This window comes from Tursiops truncatus, chromosome 4 (genome assembly GCF_011762595.2).
Source record: "Tursiops truncatus isolate mTurTru1 chromosome 4, mTurTru1.mat.Y, whole genome shotgun sequence".
Taxonomy (NCBI): Eukaryota; Metazoa; Chordata; class Mammalia; order Artiodactyla; family Delphinidae; genus Tursiops; species Tursiops truncatus.
Genome location: NC_047037.1, coordinates 78,794,970 through 78,813,183, shown reverse-complemented (window position 1 = coordinate 78,813,183; position 18,214 = coordinate 78,794,970). Strand labels below are relative to the sequence as shown.

Genomic DNA, 18,214 nt, shown 5'->3' with positions numbered 1-18,214 from the left:
GAAATTTTATCCAGTTTCCCGCTCCTGCTTCTGCACCGTTTCTTCCCATCTCATGCAAAAATCTCATTACTGAAATTTATGGCATCCAGCGATTTTACCTTTTCTGTTCTTTGTGGCCATGATGTAGTCCGTGTGCCAGATTTCCCAGTTTTCGGCACCAGACTCTCTACATCCTGTCCCATCGTCATCCTGGATGACTTCAACGTTCCTGAGGAAAACTCATCCTACACCCTTGCCACAATTGCTTACGGCTTTTGCCTCTACTGAATTTTGACCATCTGCTTCCAGGGGTACACATCAGGCTGTTTCATAACCCAGAACTCTATGATCCTGAACTCCCATATTCTTCTCAGAACTCCTATCTTTGCTCCTTTATTCCTTCTACTTGCTCAAGATCACTAATGCCCAACCCAGCCCTGCTCTTTCTGATGGCCAGTACTCCCACCAGACTTCATTCTTCTTCCCCAGCCTTTCCAGACCCCAAGGTGCATCATCTCAGCTATTCTCATAACTCCCTTGGCTACGTCCTTCAGCTATACCTGCTTGGCAAACCTCCAAACCAGGACCAGGACTCTTACCACCCATCTTACTACCCTTTTACTGTGTCTATTGAGTTAGACTACAGAAAATCGTAAAACCATGAAGAAAGCCTTTGTAAATTTATGGTTTACCACCTCAGCAGTGACCTCATTCCCAAAACTCATAAAGGCTATTCCCCCTCCCAGATGGACCACTCCTTTGAAAACATAATTACTTCTTACTTAACAAGTTTATGCTATCAGATACATTGCCACTTCCCTTATTCATACGTGTGTCCCTAAACTCCTTTCTAACTCAGGAGAAGCGCTATTCCTCTTCCAAACGGCTCCTTCTTCCCAATTCACTACTCTGAACCAACTGCCACCCGAGCTCCACCCTCACTGCTTCATTAAACTTCTCTTACTAAAGTTACCAGTGGTCTCACAATCAAATCCAACAGTCAGTTCTTAGTCTCCTGACTTACCTTTTATATTTGACACTGTAATCATTCCTTTCTTGAAACTCTAATTCACCTCATCTCTTGGACTTCCATTTCCTTAGTGTTGCTCATTTGAAAGCTTCCTCTTCCTCTGCCCTTAAATGTTGTTATTCATCAGAATTCTGTCCTTCCTTTTTCACTGTACATACTTTCCCTACATTATTTTATTCATGTCCGTGGCTTTTTCTATCACACAGTGGTGAGACCCCACCCCAACTTTTCCCATTTTCTCTTATATGGACTTTTTAAATAGTTGACTAATTGGTCTCCCTGCTTTAAGTCTCACATCCTCCCATTCTCCAAACCTATCCTACATATTGCTGCCAAAGTTATCTAATACAGGATAGTGGTTCTCATCAAAATCCCCTGGAGTGTGTGTTCAAACAGACCTAGGTATTCATCCAGAGTTTCCGACTGTTAGGTTTGGGTTAGGGCTTGAAAATTCCCATTTCTAACAAGTTCCCAGTTAGGTGATGCCAATGCTGCTGGTCCAAAAATTACACTTCCAGAACCCTTGACCTGAAAACTCTTTGGGTCATCGTTAAGTCCTCGGCTTAAAATCTCTCATTAGATAGCTTCTGTCTACAAAAGTCCCCAGCCTTCTGTCCACTTAAGAATTACCTGAAGTACTTGTGAAAAGTATGTATTACTGGGCTTCACCCTCAAGATTCTGACTTAGTAGATCTGATGCAGTGCCCAAGGATCACTCCTTTGACAATCTGTGACCTACAAGATAATAAAAATCCAAACCACTTAATGTGGAACTCGAGTCCCTCTGTAATCTATTCCTTGCCTAGCTCTTTAGCATTATTGAACTATTAGTTAAAAACTTAGTGCAAGTCTATGCGAGTTTTTGCCTCTTCTGTTCCCACTGCATGAGCCCTCCCTCCCTCTCTCATCTCTGTGGTAAACTAGTGCTGCTTCAAAATGCATCATGTGTGTTACTGATGCAGTGAGGCATTCCCTGACACTGCAGCTCCAGCAAAGTTGATCATTTTCCTGCATTAATTCTGTCTCTTGCATATACTTCCTTGACTGAGCACATTTGTGTTACAATTATTTACTTTTTTGCCTTCTAGTAAATGCACTCTGAACATGAGTATCTCTGGCACTCAGCAGTATCTAGCACATAGTAATTGCTCAGTAAATAGAAATGAGAGGGGTGATGTGGAGGTAATTGATAGGGAGGGGAGGGAAAGCAGCTTAGGGAATAAAACATGGAATCAGAGTAAACAGGATATTGAGGAACGTTTCCATCATGCTAATAATGCCTGTGAACTACCCTCCTCTACTCTGACACATTTACTCACCTTAAGCCACCCAGACAACTGGTCAAGCAACTTCTTTCCTTTTCCAGTATCCCAAGTTCACCTAACTGATCTTTTGCTATACCATTTTTTCCACATACCATTTCCCAATATTTAATAATTACAAAAAAAAAGGCCATTCTTTAATGGGCATGCATCTCCCCCTATCACTAAACAAAGATGGTGTCCTTTATATCACATGATCCCTAAGTAATAGGATACACAGGTAACTAGTAATTCTTCTCTCCCCCATCTGAATGTGGCATCTACAAATGTCAGCTAAAATGAGTAGAAGCATGATGAACTGAAGGGTTTTATCTCCCTGATGCTGTCATATATGGAAGGAGAAGGGGGGCATTTTGCAATTCCTTTAGTCAAAATTAATTTTTATTTATTATATTCACTCATTTGTTTGGCCAGGTTGGCATCTGGTCCTCCTGTGCTACTTCTTTAGAATATGGCCAAGACAGGTCAAACCAGAAGGGGGAATCATGTCAGCTTTCAAAACTAGTCTATTGGGCTTCCCTGGTGGCGCAGTGGTTGAGAGTCCGCCTGCTGATGCAGGGGACGCGGGTTCGTGCCCCGGTCCGGGAAGATCCCACATGCCGCGGAGCGGCTGGGCCTGTGAGCCATGGCCGCTGAGCCTGCGTGTAAAGACTAGTCAATTATCTCTAATAATAGACTAGTCTATTATTAGCCCAGTTATCTGGGCTACTTTTCAATGACAGAACCAATCTGGGGCCATCGTGATGAGACATCTTTATGCCCAGGCCACCCATTTTGCTCTTAGCTGTCAAGTAATCTCACCAAAATATTAGTCAAAAGAAGCATATCTTCAAGACCCTAAGGAAAGAATATTGAGATGGCAGCTTTCCCACCTTCCCCCACTCAAGAACTACCATATTTAGGCTGAACCACTTTACAAAAACAACCAACACACTGGTTATCTTGTTATTTTTCCAATGTACCAAAATTATTCCCACCTGAGGGCACTCACTTTGCTGTTACTGTAACATGGAATTCTCCTCAGTCTTGCTTCATCTGATCTTTGCTCAGAAATCATCTCCTCGAAGATGCCTTCTAGGGACTTCCCTGGTGGCACAGTGGTTAAGAATCCGCCTGCCAATGCAGGGGATACGGGTTCGAGCCCTGGTCCAGGAAGATCCCACATGCCGTGGAGCAATTAAGCCCATGCACCACACTGCTGAGCTTGCGCTCTAGAGCCCGCGAGCCACAACTACTGAAGCCCGCATGCCTAGAGCCCGTGCTCCGCAACAAGAGAAGCCACTGCAATGAGAAGCCCGCGCACCGCAGCGAAGAGTAGCCCCCACTCACCGCAACTAGAGAAAACCCAGGCGCAGCAACGAAGACCCAGCGCAGCCAAAAATAAATAAATAAATAAATAAATTTATTTAAAAAAAAAGATGCCTTCTAGCAATGCCATTCCTAGCACTTTCTATTTCCTTGATCTGTTTTTAATTTTCGCTTTACCACACCTATTGCTACTACCAGGAGACATTAAATTATATGTTTGTTTACAGCATATTTTGCACCCCCCGCCCCCCACATGGTAAGCTCTTGAGGTAGGGCCTTTGCTTTTCTTACTCACTGCTATATCCCCAGTGCATAAAATAGTGCCTGGTGGCCAACAAGTATTTGTTGAATGACTGAATACACTCATATTGACTATCAAATTATGTAACTTAAAAGAAAAAAAGTGTATCCATCAAAATATTTAAGGAAACAATGGTTACACATAGTAGTCACCCTGGGTAGCTGTACACACACCTACTCCTCACAATGCTGCCTTTGCTGAAAACCTGTTGGGAACTCTTCTGCAAGAACTGTTTTCAGAGCCAGTTTATGAATTACGTGATTTTTTTTTTTTTTTTTTTTTACTTCATAAGCCATATTGTGTTTCAGTGTAAAAAAGCCAAAGTGAGCATAGAAAACACATGAGAATATATTTCAGGCTCTCAAGACAGGGCCTCAGAAATTCAGATGACCAGTGACATCAACTGACTAAGTATATCACCTCTCAAGAAAATGGACTGAAAGGGGTTAATGCTCACAGACATAAAGGTTCTGGAGTATGAAATTCAAAACACACACAGATCAAACTACCTGAGGACAAAAGAGTAAATTCTCATATTTCACTTCTGCTGGTAACTCTAAACATGCCTCTGTAGCAGAGTTGCTGCTAGACTGCATCCATTCCTCCAGTAACTTGGTGTCTTCAACCTGCTCAGACCCCAGCCCAGGGGATATGTGCTCATCTTCTCCCACTGATCTAGTCACACACCAGCTCCTTCATAAGTTTGGGCACTCTATTCTGTCCTAAAAAGTATTCTTTCAAAACAGCTAACAATAAAAGGAAAATCTTTACAAGCAAAAGAAGTGAAAGAACAGGGAAAATGAGAACAATATCCTGTTTCAGGGTAAGAGCTTACACAAAAGTATATTTAAATGTCATATGGCAGATAGAACGCTGAGTTCCTACCTTAGAAATGCTTCCTCCCAGTAGGCAGCAAAGAGAACCCCACCAGGACGAAAACCCACTTTTGCCCCATGCATTCCAATACTATCTGCCAATCAGAAAAAAAAGACAATGAGTGCTGTCAGGCAACTCCACTGATCTCTCTCTTTCTGTAGCAATAAGACCAGCTAAGGACTAAAGATAATGAGAAAGACTAGAAGGAAAGTAGACACACAAAAGGTACTGTGTCAAGTGATATATGAGATGTGTTCATAAGTGAATAAGTTATTCCAGAGCCATATAAACAAATCAATCTCTTTACTGGAGAGGCACACCTCTCCTCTGTATATTATTCAGATATACTAACACATGAAAGATCACATCATCTTGTTTATGGATACATTTAATGTCCCTTGCCCTCCCCACCTTTCAAAACATAATAGTATACAAAATATAAAATATCTTAAATATTTATAAAAATCGCAAGAAAAAAATAGAACGTATGAAAATATTTTTATCTGAGTTCTCCCTCACTGTTGAGAGGCAGCTTAGTTTGCCTTGAGTTCATAATTATTGAGTGGATAGGAGTATGCCCTGCCTAATACTATTCTGTCCCGGAGGAGCTTAAATAAAACATAGTAGTTGCAGAAGAGGATGAGAGCCATGGAAAGTGTATGGTTCCACTTCTCCGACCGCAGCAAGGAATAGAGCTGGTAGAAGACAACACTGCCCTCAATAAGGATAAGCAGATTTAACAGCCTTAATGGACGATGAAACAGGAACTGTAAGGAAGTTAAAAAGCAAAATGTTATTTCATAGAAAAGACTGCAGTTATTCTCACATTTTTCTTCTAAAATCATTTCATATTTACAGGCTCCTATGTGCACTAACAAGCAGATCTGCTTATTGAGTATCAATCAGGCTATTTCTTGCTATAGAGACCCAAACGCTTTCTTTTTTGCTCAAGTAATAATGAAATACATTTTATTTCAACACCCCGAGACATGAAAAGGGATTATATCCAAAAGAACTCTGCCTCAAAAATTTTTCCTAGATTTTATCTTAGGTATATATTTTATTTCAGATAACCAAAAGTATATTTATTTATCTAAGACAGGGGCTGGATAAAGGACCAAATGGGAAATATTTTAGACTCTCAAGTCAAGAGACAAAAACTGAGGATATTATATGTAGGTAACTCATAAACCACTTAAAATGTAACTGCTTAAAAATACAAAAATCATTGTTAGTTTGTGGGCTGGTCTAAGACATAAACACCTACACTAGACAAGTCTGCAGGGAGCAGTGGTAATATAAGTTGAAATATCAATACAGTAATTTCTTAATTTTTTTCTTAAACTGTTACCCACCATGCTGTCTGTTCTATTTTGTTCAGTTTTTCTGGGTATTGATAAGTAGGGTGAACAAAGACAGAACAATGAGGAAGGAAGGAAAAATTAGTCAGAATTAGAGTTTGGCTAAAAACAGACCTGTTTTCATTCCCACCAAATTCTTCAGTCTAAGAGGCTAAATCCTGGTTGACTAATAAAAATGTATTATGAATAGGAAGATAGAGGTCAAAGAATGCAAACTGTGATAATGGTAGTATATCAGATCTAAAAGAATAATTTAGACCTCAGGACTCGAATCTGAGAATAAAACCAAATCATCATGACAGCTCTGAAAGGTAGCTGGTTCTCAGGATCCTTCTGCAGGAGGAAGAACATGTTTAACCTGGGTTTTATTACATGATCTCCAGTAATATCATGTATAAAATTGGCTCAGAATTAACATTCTAAAAAAAATTAGGCAATTTCAGATTCTGTGGCAAATATAACAATTATAATTAAATGTGCAGGTAAGCTATAAACCGAATGAGTAAAAATGTGAGGACAGCCAGAGCTACAGGTAATAGGCACATTTTAAGTGAGTGTTCTTAAACAGTGTGCCTAAGAATCATTTCCAAATATGCAAATGCTGCAAATTCCTAGGATCCTTCAGAGATTCTGACTCTAAGTGACCCAACCACCACTTTGAGAAGCACCGATTTACTTTGGTCACACAAAATCAGTAACAAGTTAATTCCTTTAATCTTTCTTCTATGGATTCCACCTGATTCTTCGGCTGTCCAACACTAGCAAGGAAAATACTTATATTTCAAGCAGAAAATTTTAATAAACTATCTGGTTACTGTAGGTTTCCAGGGGACTGCAAGAGCCAACAGATGTCCTTAATGGCCTGTGGAACTCAGCTGGCTTAATTAAATATTCTGTGTAGAAACCAAATGCTTATGTAGTTGTAACCTAAGTCCACTCCTCCATCTTAAGGCAATCCCACAGGAGTCTAGGAGATTACGGTATTTCCCTCATTCAAAGGCCTTTCACCTTGCCCCACCCTCCCCTACCATATTATTTATAAGCATCCTGCCCTGATGCAAGTTTCCAGTATTTAATTAAAAGGCCCTTAGTAGCAAACGCCCACAGAACCAGGAAATCCAAGTACCCTCATAAGGAACTGGGAGGGATGGAGGGAGTGATGGGAGGGAGAAAGGGATTCAAGCATCTAAAAAATAAATAAAATCTCCAATTCTTTTTCAGAATATGGTCTCCATTCAAAGGCAATGCACTGCACTATGTACATTTTTACTAAAAACAGTTCCCTGCATGTACCTTCTTTTCCCCTCTCCCATCAATCAGCTGGCCTTTCTCTTATAAGTAAATACTTTTGCCTCCTAGAGCCAGAATTTCTGGAAAAGTGAAAAATCAAATAGAACATAACCCAAGGTGTAAATTCAAATGGAACAGAAGCTGGATTTAGTGGGTGTCTATTGCTTTTTCCTTTTAAACTTTTAAGCCTTTTTTCCTTTTAATCCAAGAGAAGGTAAAAGGCCACAGATCATGGCATTTGCCTGAGTTTCAAAGGGGAAGTCAAAGTATTTTAAGGAGATGATACATATGACAAATACCAAAAAATAAAACCATCACATTATTACTATATTAAATATTGCTTAAGGATACACAGATATATTATAATAAGGACACCACTAAACCAAACTACTACAAATAAAAGTTGTAAGATGAAAAATGGAAGTCTTAAATAATTGTGTACTTGTTTCAAGTAATACTAGACTCAACAAATTCCAATGTAACTAGAGAAATCAGTCAAGCTATTAAAATTGAGAAATAGGTATTTTCACCTTCAATCTGCCTTTCAGAAGATATTTCCAAAGGACAGAGGCCATTATAGTAGTAAAATAATTACCCTGCCTTAATTTCCTAGTATGTGCTACACACTGTGCTAGATGCTTACACACAGAATAACCTCCTAACACTTACTCCTAAGCTTATGTTTGAAAAGAAATAAGCTGTACTTGCATAAAAGCGGGCATGGGATACGTCTGAAGGCACTGCCACGTTGTAAGGCCCCATGGCTCTATATAAGCACCTGCTGTGTCGCACCAGCACCCCTTGAGGCCATATTGTATTTTCTGACCAACTAAGGGAGAAAGAAATGCAATGTTAGCCTATTGGCAATTACAGATAAGACAGTGTCTGGCAAGGCCAGCTATACTTCTATGGAAAGGATTAAGTATTCAAGGCTTCATCTGCCTGAATTCTGAAAATACAGTAATTCCATGGTCAAACTGGAAGCAGTCAAAAAGGATTTATTATAACTTCATTGCTATATAGTAGAGAGAAACTGCAAAGTTAACTCAGTGTCAAAGGACTTAAGAGGCTTAGGAGAACAAGCAGAAATAAATGTGTAAGGAAGGCATCTATGAGCCAGAAAATCCAGTGTAAGCAGGTGGACTGTCACCTCAATCCCAAGTGAGCAGAGTCTATTGGTGGAAATGCTAGAGGGAACAAACAAGAAGAGAGAGTGGATGGTAGTAAGAGTAGTGGAGAAATTCACACATTATCAAACTAACATGACATTTACTACAGAATTACATCCCAAAAAGCTACAGAAAATCTATTCATTTACCACACACTTCAAATGCTTCATATATGTGAGAAGCTATACAGAAGAACACAGAGACACACAAGGTACCCACACACAGACTTTTCTTTTTACCACTTTCTTGGTTTTTTTTTATAGAGGTTTCTCTAGGAAAAAGAAGTTATGGAAGAAGCTTCATTCTTTCCAGCACCAACGTAATGGAGTTGGGGTGGGGATGGGGATCTTCAGGTTAAGCTTTTTAAAAAATCTAAGTTAATTCATCTCTTCCTGATTTTGGAAAGGTTAGTTTCCTAGGGTAAGAACTGGGACAGCATTTTAAATATGGTAAAGAAAAAAAAAATTCTAGCACCCTGAAGCTTTCCCAGTTCAGAAAATGTTCCGTCGGCCTTGCTCACACTTACCAGCATTAAAATGATGATACACCTCATGGCCATGTGCCATCAGGAGCCTGAAGATGTACAGTACTAGTACTGTGGATTGTATTTTCAATTTTTATTGAAATTTGTCCTTTGCCCACAGTCGGGTTTCTTTTCAGCCTGGCCCAATCTCTTTCAGTTCCTGGGCTTGAAGGCCTGTGCTAATCTGTATCAGACATCAAGGCAAATAATTGAAGGGAGCACTCTGAGGGGGAGGGGGAAGGGAATGTCACCTCAATCTGTCCCCCTTAATTAGGAAAGAATTTCTAGGTGATGAAATTTGTGAAATGTTCAAATTATAAAAGGAAGATGAAGATGGTCCAGGTCTGAGAGAGAGGCATGATGAAAGGCTCAGAAGCAAGTGAATAAAAGGGTTCTAAAGTCAGTCATTCTGGACCACAGGGATCATGCAGAGAAATGACTAATAGGGGGACACAATGAGAGGAATACTCAGAAAGAACTCACTTAGGGACAGTTTTCATTCAAATTTAGGAAAAGCAGGGCAACATTCATTAGTGAGTTTAGGAAGAAAAGAAAAACACAATTAAAGATGCAGGCTAAAACAACAACAACAAAACAAACAAAAAACCCAAAAAGCAAAAATAAATAAACAAATAAAATGCGGGCTAGGAAAATCACTAGTACAAATTTACATTTATTAGAAAGAAAAGATGAGAGAAGCAAATTCCAGCTGCCTAAGTGTAAGACAATTATCTAGCAGCTATTCAGCTGTGGCAATGAAGATGAGAAGATGAATCTCACAGTCTTCTAAAGAAAATTAAAAATATGTCATGACTCTTTGAATTTGGGCAAAGGGTTAGGACTGAAAAGAAAACTCCAAGATTATAGCTTGGGAAATAAATTACACATTCTAGAGTGACTGGGTAGTTGAAAGGTAGGAGGCATTTAAGGAGGGACTGGGGATGGTGGTGGAAATGAGTTAATATCCCCTGCGTTCAGTTTAGAGGGATGATAAGCACCCACGTAGACAAAAACTAAAAATTAAGTGTTCAAAGCCAAGAACAAGAGTGACATACAGAGCAAATAAACATGATCAGCAGCATGTAAAAAGGTGTTAAATGGTTTTATCCTCTAACCTACTTACATGTGCTGTGGAGCATTGCTGTAGGACCCATGTTCAAGCTTCTGCCACTTGCCCAGGTGAGCAGCTGATTTATGTAGCAAATCACAGTATTTGGATGGCAGCAGTTGTGTGGTGAGCATGACAAAAGCATTGATCCACACCATAATGAGGTGCTCACATGACCAGCGCATGTCATAGTACTGGGTACTCTGGAAGAGATCAGAAGAGAGAGAAATGATCCATGTACTGGTGAGCAAGAAGGCAGGGATGGTGCGTGTACATACACCCTGCAGACAAATGCCACTCTGAGTCACCCATGCATTTGTTGTCCTCCTGTCTGTGCAGAAAGTTCAAGAGCAGAGTCCTCCAAAATCCTTCAACCTGACTTTCTGGCTGTATGAGTTAGGGTTGGGAGGGAGAGGCGATTATACTTTAAGTGCTTCCTTTCTAGAAGTGAATGCTCTCTGTGAATGACCACTCCAGCTGCAGATATGCTTCTCAATGGGTGAAGGAAGGGCACTGAAATGACCCAAAAGATTTTGGGCCCAAGTGACATCCAGACCATTTTTCTTTTCTACTAAAGTAAAGTTTAAAGGTTAGATTAAATTCAAGGAAACTCGTGATAACCATGATAAGATCAACCATGGTAGGCTGAATTTTACTGAAACCTCAGTCCTCTTAAGCTACCACATACGGATTCTAAGTACAAGTTTATCCTCCCCAGAAACTGGGTGGAAAAAAAAAAAATCTTAAAAAAAAAGAAGAAAGAAAAGAAAAGAAAAAAAGAGGGGACCACCACGGGTGCATCACAGATATGGAAATATCTATCCACCAACCAGGTATTAGTGCACTCCAGATGCAGCCGAACTCCACCATCCAGGCTGCCAAAGGGGAGACAGAGAAAAGGGGGATTAAATAAGAACTACCCAGTTTATGTCATTCACACACAAATCCAGGAAGCACATAAAAGCAAGTAACCACTTACCTTCACAAAACACAGGGGGAGAAATGCAACATAGTAGGCACTGAAGAGAGAGTTGAAGAGAACTTCCTTGATTCTGTGGTTGAAATCTGCTTTCAGACATTCTACTTCATTGCGAATGAGGTCTGGAGACAGGGGGCAGCTGTGGCTGGGGATGGGTGTGGCATTATTAAACTGTTCTTTTAGAGACTCCAGCAGTAAGGAGAGAAAGTCTTTGGACTTGGCCAAGCCACCCACAGTCGAGGCACTCTCCTCTACCGCCTGGTGCTGAACCATGTAGTTATAGTCTGTAAGAAGAAGATGAGCTCTACTATCTTGGTGGAAACAGCAGAGAGGAACATAAACACCAAACCTGTAGACAAAAGGGAGTATGAAAATGAGACCACAGAAGCCACCTAAGATCAGATCATATAACTGTGTTAGTAAAATAGTCATGATTCATCAGAGTGAACGTAATATAATAGGGACTTTGCTGACAGTAAATTCATTATCTGGGAAGCTCTTTAATTTCTTCCCACAAAGGCAATATATATTCACTGTAGAATAGGAAACTACAAAAAATCACGACAATAGAAACTACCCGGAAATAATCATTTTTACAGTTGGGTGCACAGACTTTATACTTTTTCTTTTATATGTTTAGCCTCATACAGTATAAACTGTTTTGTATACTGCTGTTTTAACTTTGGGTGTGTGGTTATGTAGCATGTATATATTGAGCTTTTTCTTATGGCATTAAATATTTTTCAGCAACAATTCTAAAAGGTACTATAGTATTCTCATGTAGCTATACCATAACTTACCTATTTCTCTCTTGTTAGAACTCAGGCTGTTTCTTACTTTCCACTACTATAAATACCATTGGGATAAGTAACTTCCCACACAGATTTTTGTGTACACCTGGTATTTTTTGAATGGCTTGCCCTTCAAGTTTCCTCTTCTTAGTGAGGGGGCTCCCTCACCACATCACCCACCATACTTCTACAGGCACTCCTAGTTCCTCTTGCCTGGTTATTTTTCTCCACTGATCTTACCACTCCATATATTTTACATGTTTTTTATTTTGGGTTTTTTCCCTTTGGTCTATCCTCCCCTCACTACAATGTAAGCTCCAAGAACCAGAGATTTTAGTCTGCTTATTAGTTCACTGCTATATCCTTGACGCTTAGAATAGTGGCTGAAACATACTAGGCACTAAATAAACACTTGACGGATTAATGAAAACAATTCTAAAAGTACAATAAATAAATTTTTACAAGTAAAATTACTTGGCTAAAGGACTGAAAATTTGTGAGACTTTTCATAATTTCTTATAGTTGCTCCAACTTTGGTTCCTTAAAAAACTTTTAAACACTTTCCCAAGTCCTCATTAAGTAACTTCCACATTGTAACGTAGGTATGTATAGGTATTATATTGGGTTGGCCAGAAAGTTCGTTCGCATTTTTCCGTGCCATCTTGCGAAAAACCAGAATGAACTTTTTGGCCAACCCAATAAATAAAATGATCATTTCACTGACATAAATTTAGATATTAAAAATAGCAAATAAAAAGACATTTAGTTATAAATTTTATTTTAAAAAAATTAACAAACGTCACTTGTTCATAGTTCTCTATAGAGGGAGAAAGGATGAGCTTCTTGCTGAGTTAAGAAGATGGTTAGCAGCAGCTCTGGGATCCACTGTGAATGTGCCCTGGAGTAGTAGGATGGGAGTGGGTAAATGCAAAAGTATCATGCTAGGATCATAAGCTTGAAATGAGCTTGCCACTCTGTCAATTTCACATGACCATGTCCAAGCTAGCCTGCCAGAGCATGAGAGACTCATGGAGCAGAGCTTAGCTGTCCTAGTTGCCTAAACTGACAGCTGGTCAATCCCACATATGTGACTGAACCCAGCTACGATCAGGAGAGTCTCCTGACTTCCAGCTGATCCCAACACATACACAGTAAATACATAGTGTGGTATGCTACCATGGCTCTGTGGATGTTCATTACAGCATCATATGTCAATAGATAACTGATACAGGGTAACATCAAAGGCTTAGAGCATGGAGAGCTTTGTAAGGTAAAGAAAATGATTCATGAATTTTAAAAAGGGTTAGTAAATATTTAGACATAAAACTTGTATAAATTACATGATTATTTCATTGTTTTATAGGGATGTGGAGAGCCTCCAAGAGTAAAGCTTATTTACATATCTAAAAAAACGAAAATGTTTGCTAGCCATTTGATGATGGTAATCCTCTTCAGTCTGGCCAAAATATTCCTCGATAGATCCATAATAAGCCTTTCAAGTTAGATAGGGTTAACCTTCTAAATGATTCAACCAGCTATTGTTGATAAATAGAATAACTAAATCATTTGTTTCCAACTCAAACAGCTGAAATATTAATCTAGAAATACAGAAACAATTGATGTAAAATATACACCTTATAAGAAATCTGAATCATGAAAAATAATGTTTATAACAAAGAAAATTCACTCTGTATGAATTGAGTTGATGAGTGCCTTAAGTAATCGTTTAAGGAATTTAATTAGAACCTAACAGAGTACAACCAATAGAAAGACTTCCTGCCATCTTGGCCACACAATCTCTGAGTATGCCTTTATTTTATACTGTCACTACCCATATAAATTCATGCTTACACTGCAGCACCATAAACAGTATAGAGCAATGATTCTCAAACTTGAGCTAGCATCAGAATCATCTAGCAGGCTTGTTAAAAGACAAATCCTGTGCCATACTTTCTAGAGTTTCTGCTTCAGTTTGGGGTAGATTCTGAGAATTTCTATTTCTAACAAATTTCCAGGTGATGCTGATGCTGCTGTTCTGGGAACCACATTTTGAGAACTACTGAATTTAGAGTAATGGTTAAGACAAGGGCTCTGAATCAAAAAGACCTGAGTCTTTCTCATTAACTGTCTAACCATGGGAAAATTTTTTAACCACTTAATCTGTCTTTAAGTATGGCAAAGATTGCTAATTGTCTGCCAATAGCTACTGTTCTGTTTCTTCCATAGCAACAGAATTTTTGTGTGTGTGTGAATAGCAGAAACATTTATTCCACCCAGCAAAGTCAAGAAAAGTGAAGTTCCAACACTATTCTTTTGTCTTCTCAGTTATAAATAAAAGAACAGGCATTTTATCAAAGACATACACCTGGCAAATGAACACAATAAAAATGTTCAACATTATGAATCATTAGGGAAATGCAATCAGACTATAGTGAGATACCTCTACACACTTTAAAACAGCCAATATTTTAACTTCTGACCATACCAATCAAATACTGGTGAGGACTACAGGGGAACTGGAATGCTTCCATACTGTTGACAGGAATGCATAAGGGTACAGTTATTCATTTTAGAATATGAAACCATATATTCATATGAAGACTTTTATGCACATGTTCATAGTTAATCTGTGGTGGCCAAACTGGAAACAAACCACAAAACCCCTTCTGCTATTTTTCAGGAAGAAAATGAACTACTCATACCTGCAACTTAGATGATTCTCAAAATAATTATGCATCATGAAAGAACAAGACAAATACAAAAGTAAACATTAAGATGCCAATGATATTAACAGTCTAGAAAACACTAATTGAGTGGGAAAAAAAGTAAATCAACTGTAGTTGCCTGGGAGTCCTGGGAGACATGTCAGAAGGTAGATATTGATGTTGTATGCTGTTATTATGATGATGGATCCGTGGCTTTACAAGTATTAAAACCTACCAAGCTGTACATTTTAGGTATGTTCATTTCAATGCATACCAACTATACAGCTCAATTAAGTTTTAACAGAAATTGGTTTCACATAAAAATCTGAATCTCCTTTTCAGTAGAACTCTGCCAACCACAGGTTAACTCCATCACCTCTCCTTGTACATGGGAGGGATTCTGTTGTAGTAGCAATGAAGACTGGTGAGCAATGAAAGGTGTTTCCACTTGAGTTATCCAGGAACTCTGCCTGGGTCCTAAAAATCACATGCCTGGACTACACGACTTCCACTCTCATGCAGCTCCAAAATCACTGGTGGTTCTCACAACTGTCCTCATCTCAGGGTAACCTCTGAACCCATCAAAAATTCTGACATCCAGGACTCAACATCAGTCCCACAGAGCCCTGCAGTCTACCCTGAGAGGCCTTGGACAACAATGCAAATTAGACCACAACTGGAGTGAACACTATTCTCTGCCATGATACTATTCCCACTGAGGTATACAAAGTTTGCAACACTCACAAAACCTGTTCCTCTTCATCCGGACAGTTCAACATGGCTTTCAACATCAGTCCAACAGTGAACAAAAACCAAGATGAAAGTGGGCTTAAATAATAGTCTTTATTATGGCATAGAGCAGAGCAAACTGAGACAGATAGTTTCCAAAAAGGGTAAGAAAAAAAGGTGGAGAAAAAAAGATTTTTCTATCTGGAGATAGAAAAATCCATCCCGAGCATGACATGAGACAATGCCACCAAAGAAGGTGCAAACCTCTGTGAGCCACCAGCAGAACCCAGCCTGGATCTCCATGGTCAAAGGTGGTTAGGTCCTGTCTTAGCCAGTTGATGGAAGAGAAGGACAACACCTAAGTGCTCAGCCTATTAATGCTTCACTCCAGGGGACAGGAGAGCACAAAGGTCTACCTACCCTGACCACAGTGAGGTGACTAATGCCCAGTATGGGGATCATAGCAACAGAATTTTTAGTTGAGCTACAGCTGCCCTGCTAAAGACTTAATTTTCCAGCCTCCCTTACAATCTATCATGCTAGGCAGGGTGGAGCAAAAAGATAGCAGAAGCTTGAGTTCTGACACCATGGAGCTATCACAACTATCCGAGATAACTTAAATACACACTATACAGGAGACAGGAATGAGCTTCTAACTTTTTAAAGCCACAAGCATTTTGGATCTGTTATAGCAGACTAAATATACTACCTCCTGGGTCATTGTGATGATTTCATGAGGTGATGTTTATAAGCACCACCTAGCCCCGACACTTAACACTTAATAAGAGCTTAATAAATGATAGCTATCTGTTAACATCTAACAAAGAAGGTTTTAGCCAAATGTAAACAAGTTAAAACTATGCAAAATAGTTTAATAAGCTAATATGTACAATAATATACCACTACACAACCATCAGAACGGCTAAAATTTTTAAAATGGAAAACATCAAATGCTGGCAAAAATGTGTAGCAACCAGACTCTTATAGAATTGCTGAAAGAATAAAATGGTATCACTTCTTTGGGAAAAAGTCTGGTAGATTCTTACAAGACTAAACATACTCCTACCTTGTGGCCTAGCAGTGCCACTCCTACATATTTCTCCCAAGAGAATGAAAAGGTATCTTTGCAAAAAAAGACTTGTATTAAGAATGTACATAACAGTTTCTTTTTAATAGTAGTCAAAAACTGGAAACAACCCAGGTGTCCAACAATAGGAGAATAAACAAACTGTGGTATATACATACAATGAAATATTACTGATACATGCAATCACACAGACAAATCTCAAAAACAACATGCTGAGTCAAAGACAGCTTAAAAGTGTACATACTGTACAATTCCATTTATATGAAATTCTAGAATTGGCAAACTAAACTATGGTGGAAAAAAAAATCAAAACACTGTTGCGGGCTTCCCTGGTGGTGCAGTGGTTGAGAGTCCGCCTGCCAATGCAGGGGATGCGGGTCCGTGCCCCGGTCCGGGAGGATCCCACGTGCCGCGAAGCGGCTGGGCCCGTGAGCCATGGCCGCTGGGCCTGCGCGTCCGGAGCCTGTGCTCCGCAACGGGAGAGGCCACAGCGGTGAGAGGCCCGTGTACGGCAAAAAAAAACAAAATAAAACAAAAAAACACTGTTGCCTCTGGGAGACAGGGGGATTGGGTTTGACTGGAAAGGGACATGAAAGAACTTCTGGAGTAATGGTGATGTTCCATACTGGGATAAGGTTTTGAGTTACACAGATATATGCATTTATCAAAACTCAGCATATGTACACAAGATTTGTGAATTTTATTGTATATGAATTTTATTTGGTGGACAGAGCTAATGAAAATATTCTTCATTGGTAGGAGAGCCATACCTCTTGGGGATAATCTTAGTTTATGTCTATTGTCCCAGCTGTATCCCAGTTTAGAAAATAAGTTATATGGTCACTCTAACCACTGATTTTTCCAATTTTCTGGACTCCTGCTTTATACTGAAGAATTTCATTTCCCTCCCTTTTATACTATCATTTGCATGACCCAAATAATTTCTTAAGACTTAATAATAAAATAGTAAAACTGGAGTACTCACGGGTAGCCAAGGAAAAGGAGATTGAGGACTGAATGGCTTCGGAAGAGATTGACCAAGGTCCAACAAAGTACCCATCCACACAAAGTAAGTAGCACCAAGCGAGCTGATATGAGCACCATGTAGTGAATCATTGATGCTGCACCCGCCTTAGTGGCCTGTAAGTTTGGAAGCACCAAAAAGAAAAGCTTATAAGTGACTTTATTCAAAAGCAATGTGACTCAAGTAAGGACTTAGTAGATTTAGTGGAAGGTAAACTGTGGGAAAAAAAAAAAGAAAAAAAAGGAAGGAACGAAGAAGAAGAACTGCCCATCCCACCTTATCTTCCTCATTCTTGAAGATTCGATCTCTCCAGAGACAGTTAGCTGTTTCCTCCTTGAATTCCCATAGTCCCTCACAAAGCCCTCCTTTAAGTTCTTATGATATTGTCTAATTTATTTACACTGGGGCTTCTCAAAGTATGTTCCATGAACCACACTCATCAGAATTACTGGGGCTGCTTACTGAACATGCAAATTCCTACTGACTTTCACCACCAGATATAGGGAACAAAAATCACAAGTCAAGGAACCTGTATTTTAACAAACCAATGAGTGATTTTTATATACATAAAGATAGTGAGCCACTAATTTATCTGACTCTGGACTAGACTGCCATGGCCTAAGCAGCAGCAA

The 18,214-nt window shown here is 39.4% G+C and overlaps 1 protein-coding gene across 1 annotated transcript in view; it reads right to left on the bottom strand.

The window, feature by feature from the left end:
* Positions 1–5,104: 5,104 nt before the first annotated feature.
* The window catches only part of TMEM39A (transmembrane protein 39A), a 30,473-nt gene continuing 17,363 nt past the window's right edge, over positions 5,105–18,214 (bottom strand). The window contains exons 5-9 of the mRNA XM_004320464.4: positions 17,544–17,698; positions 11,247–11,595; positions 10,283–10,470; positions 8,176–8,296; positions 5,105–5,583 (exon numbers count right to left, since the gene is read on the bottom strand). Coding sequence (XP_004320512.2) covers positions 5,350–5,583; positions 8,176–8,296; positions 10,283–10,470; positions 11,247–11,595; positions 17,544–17,698 — 1,047 coding nt within the window. The 3' untranslated portion in view covers positions 5,105–5,349. The remainder of the gene's footprint in view (positions 5,584–8,175; positions 8,297–10,282; positions 10,471–11,246; positions 11,596–17,543; positions 17,699–18,214) is intronic.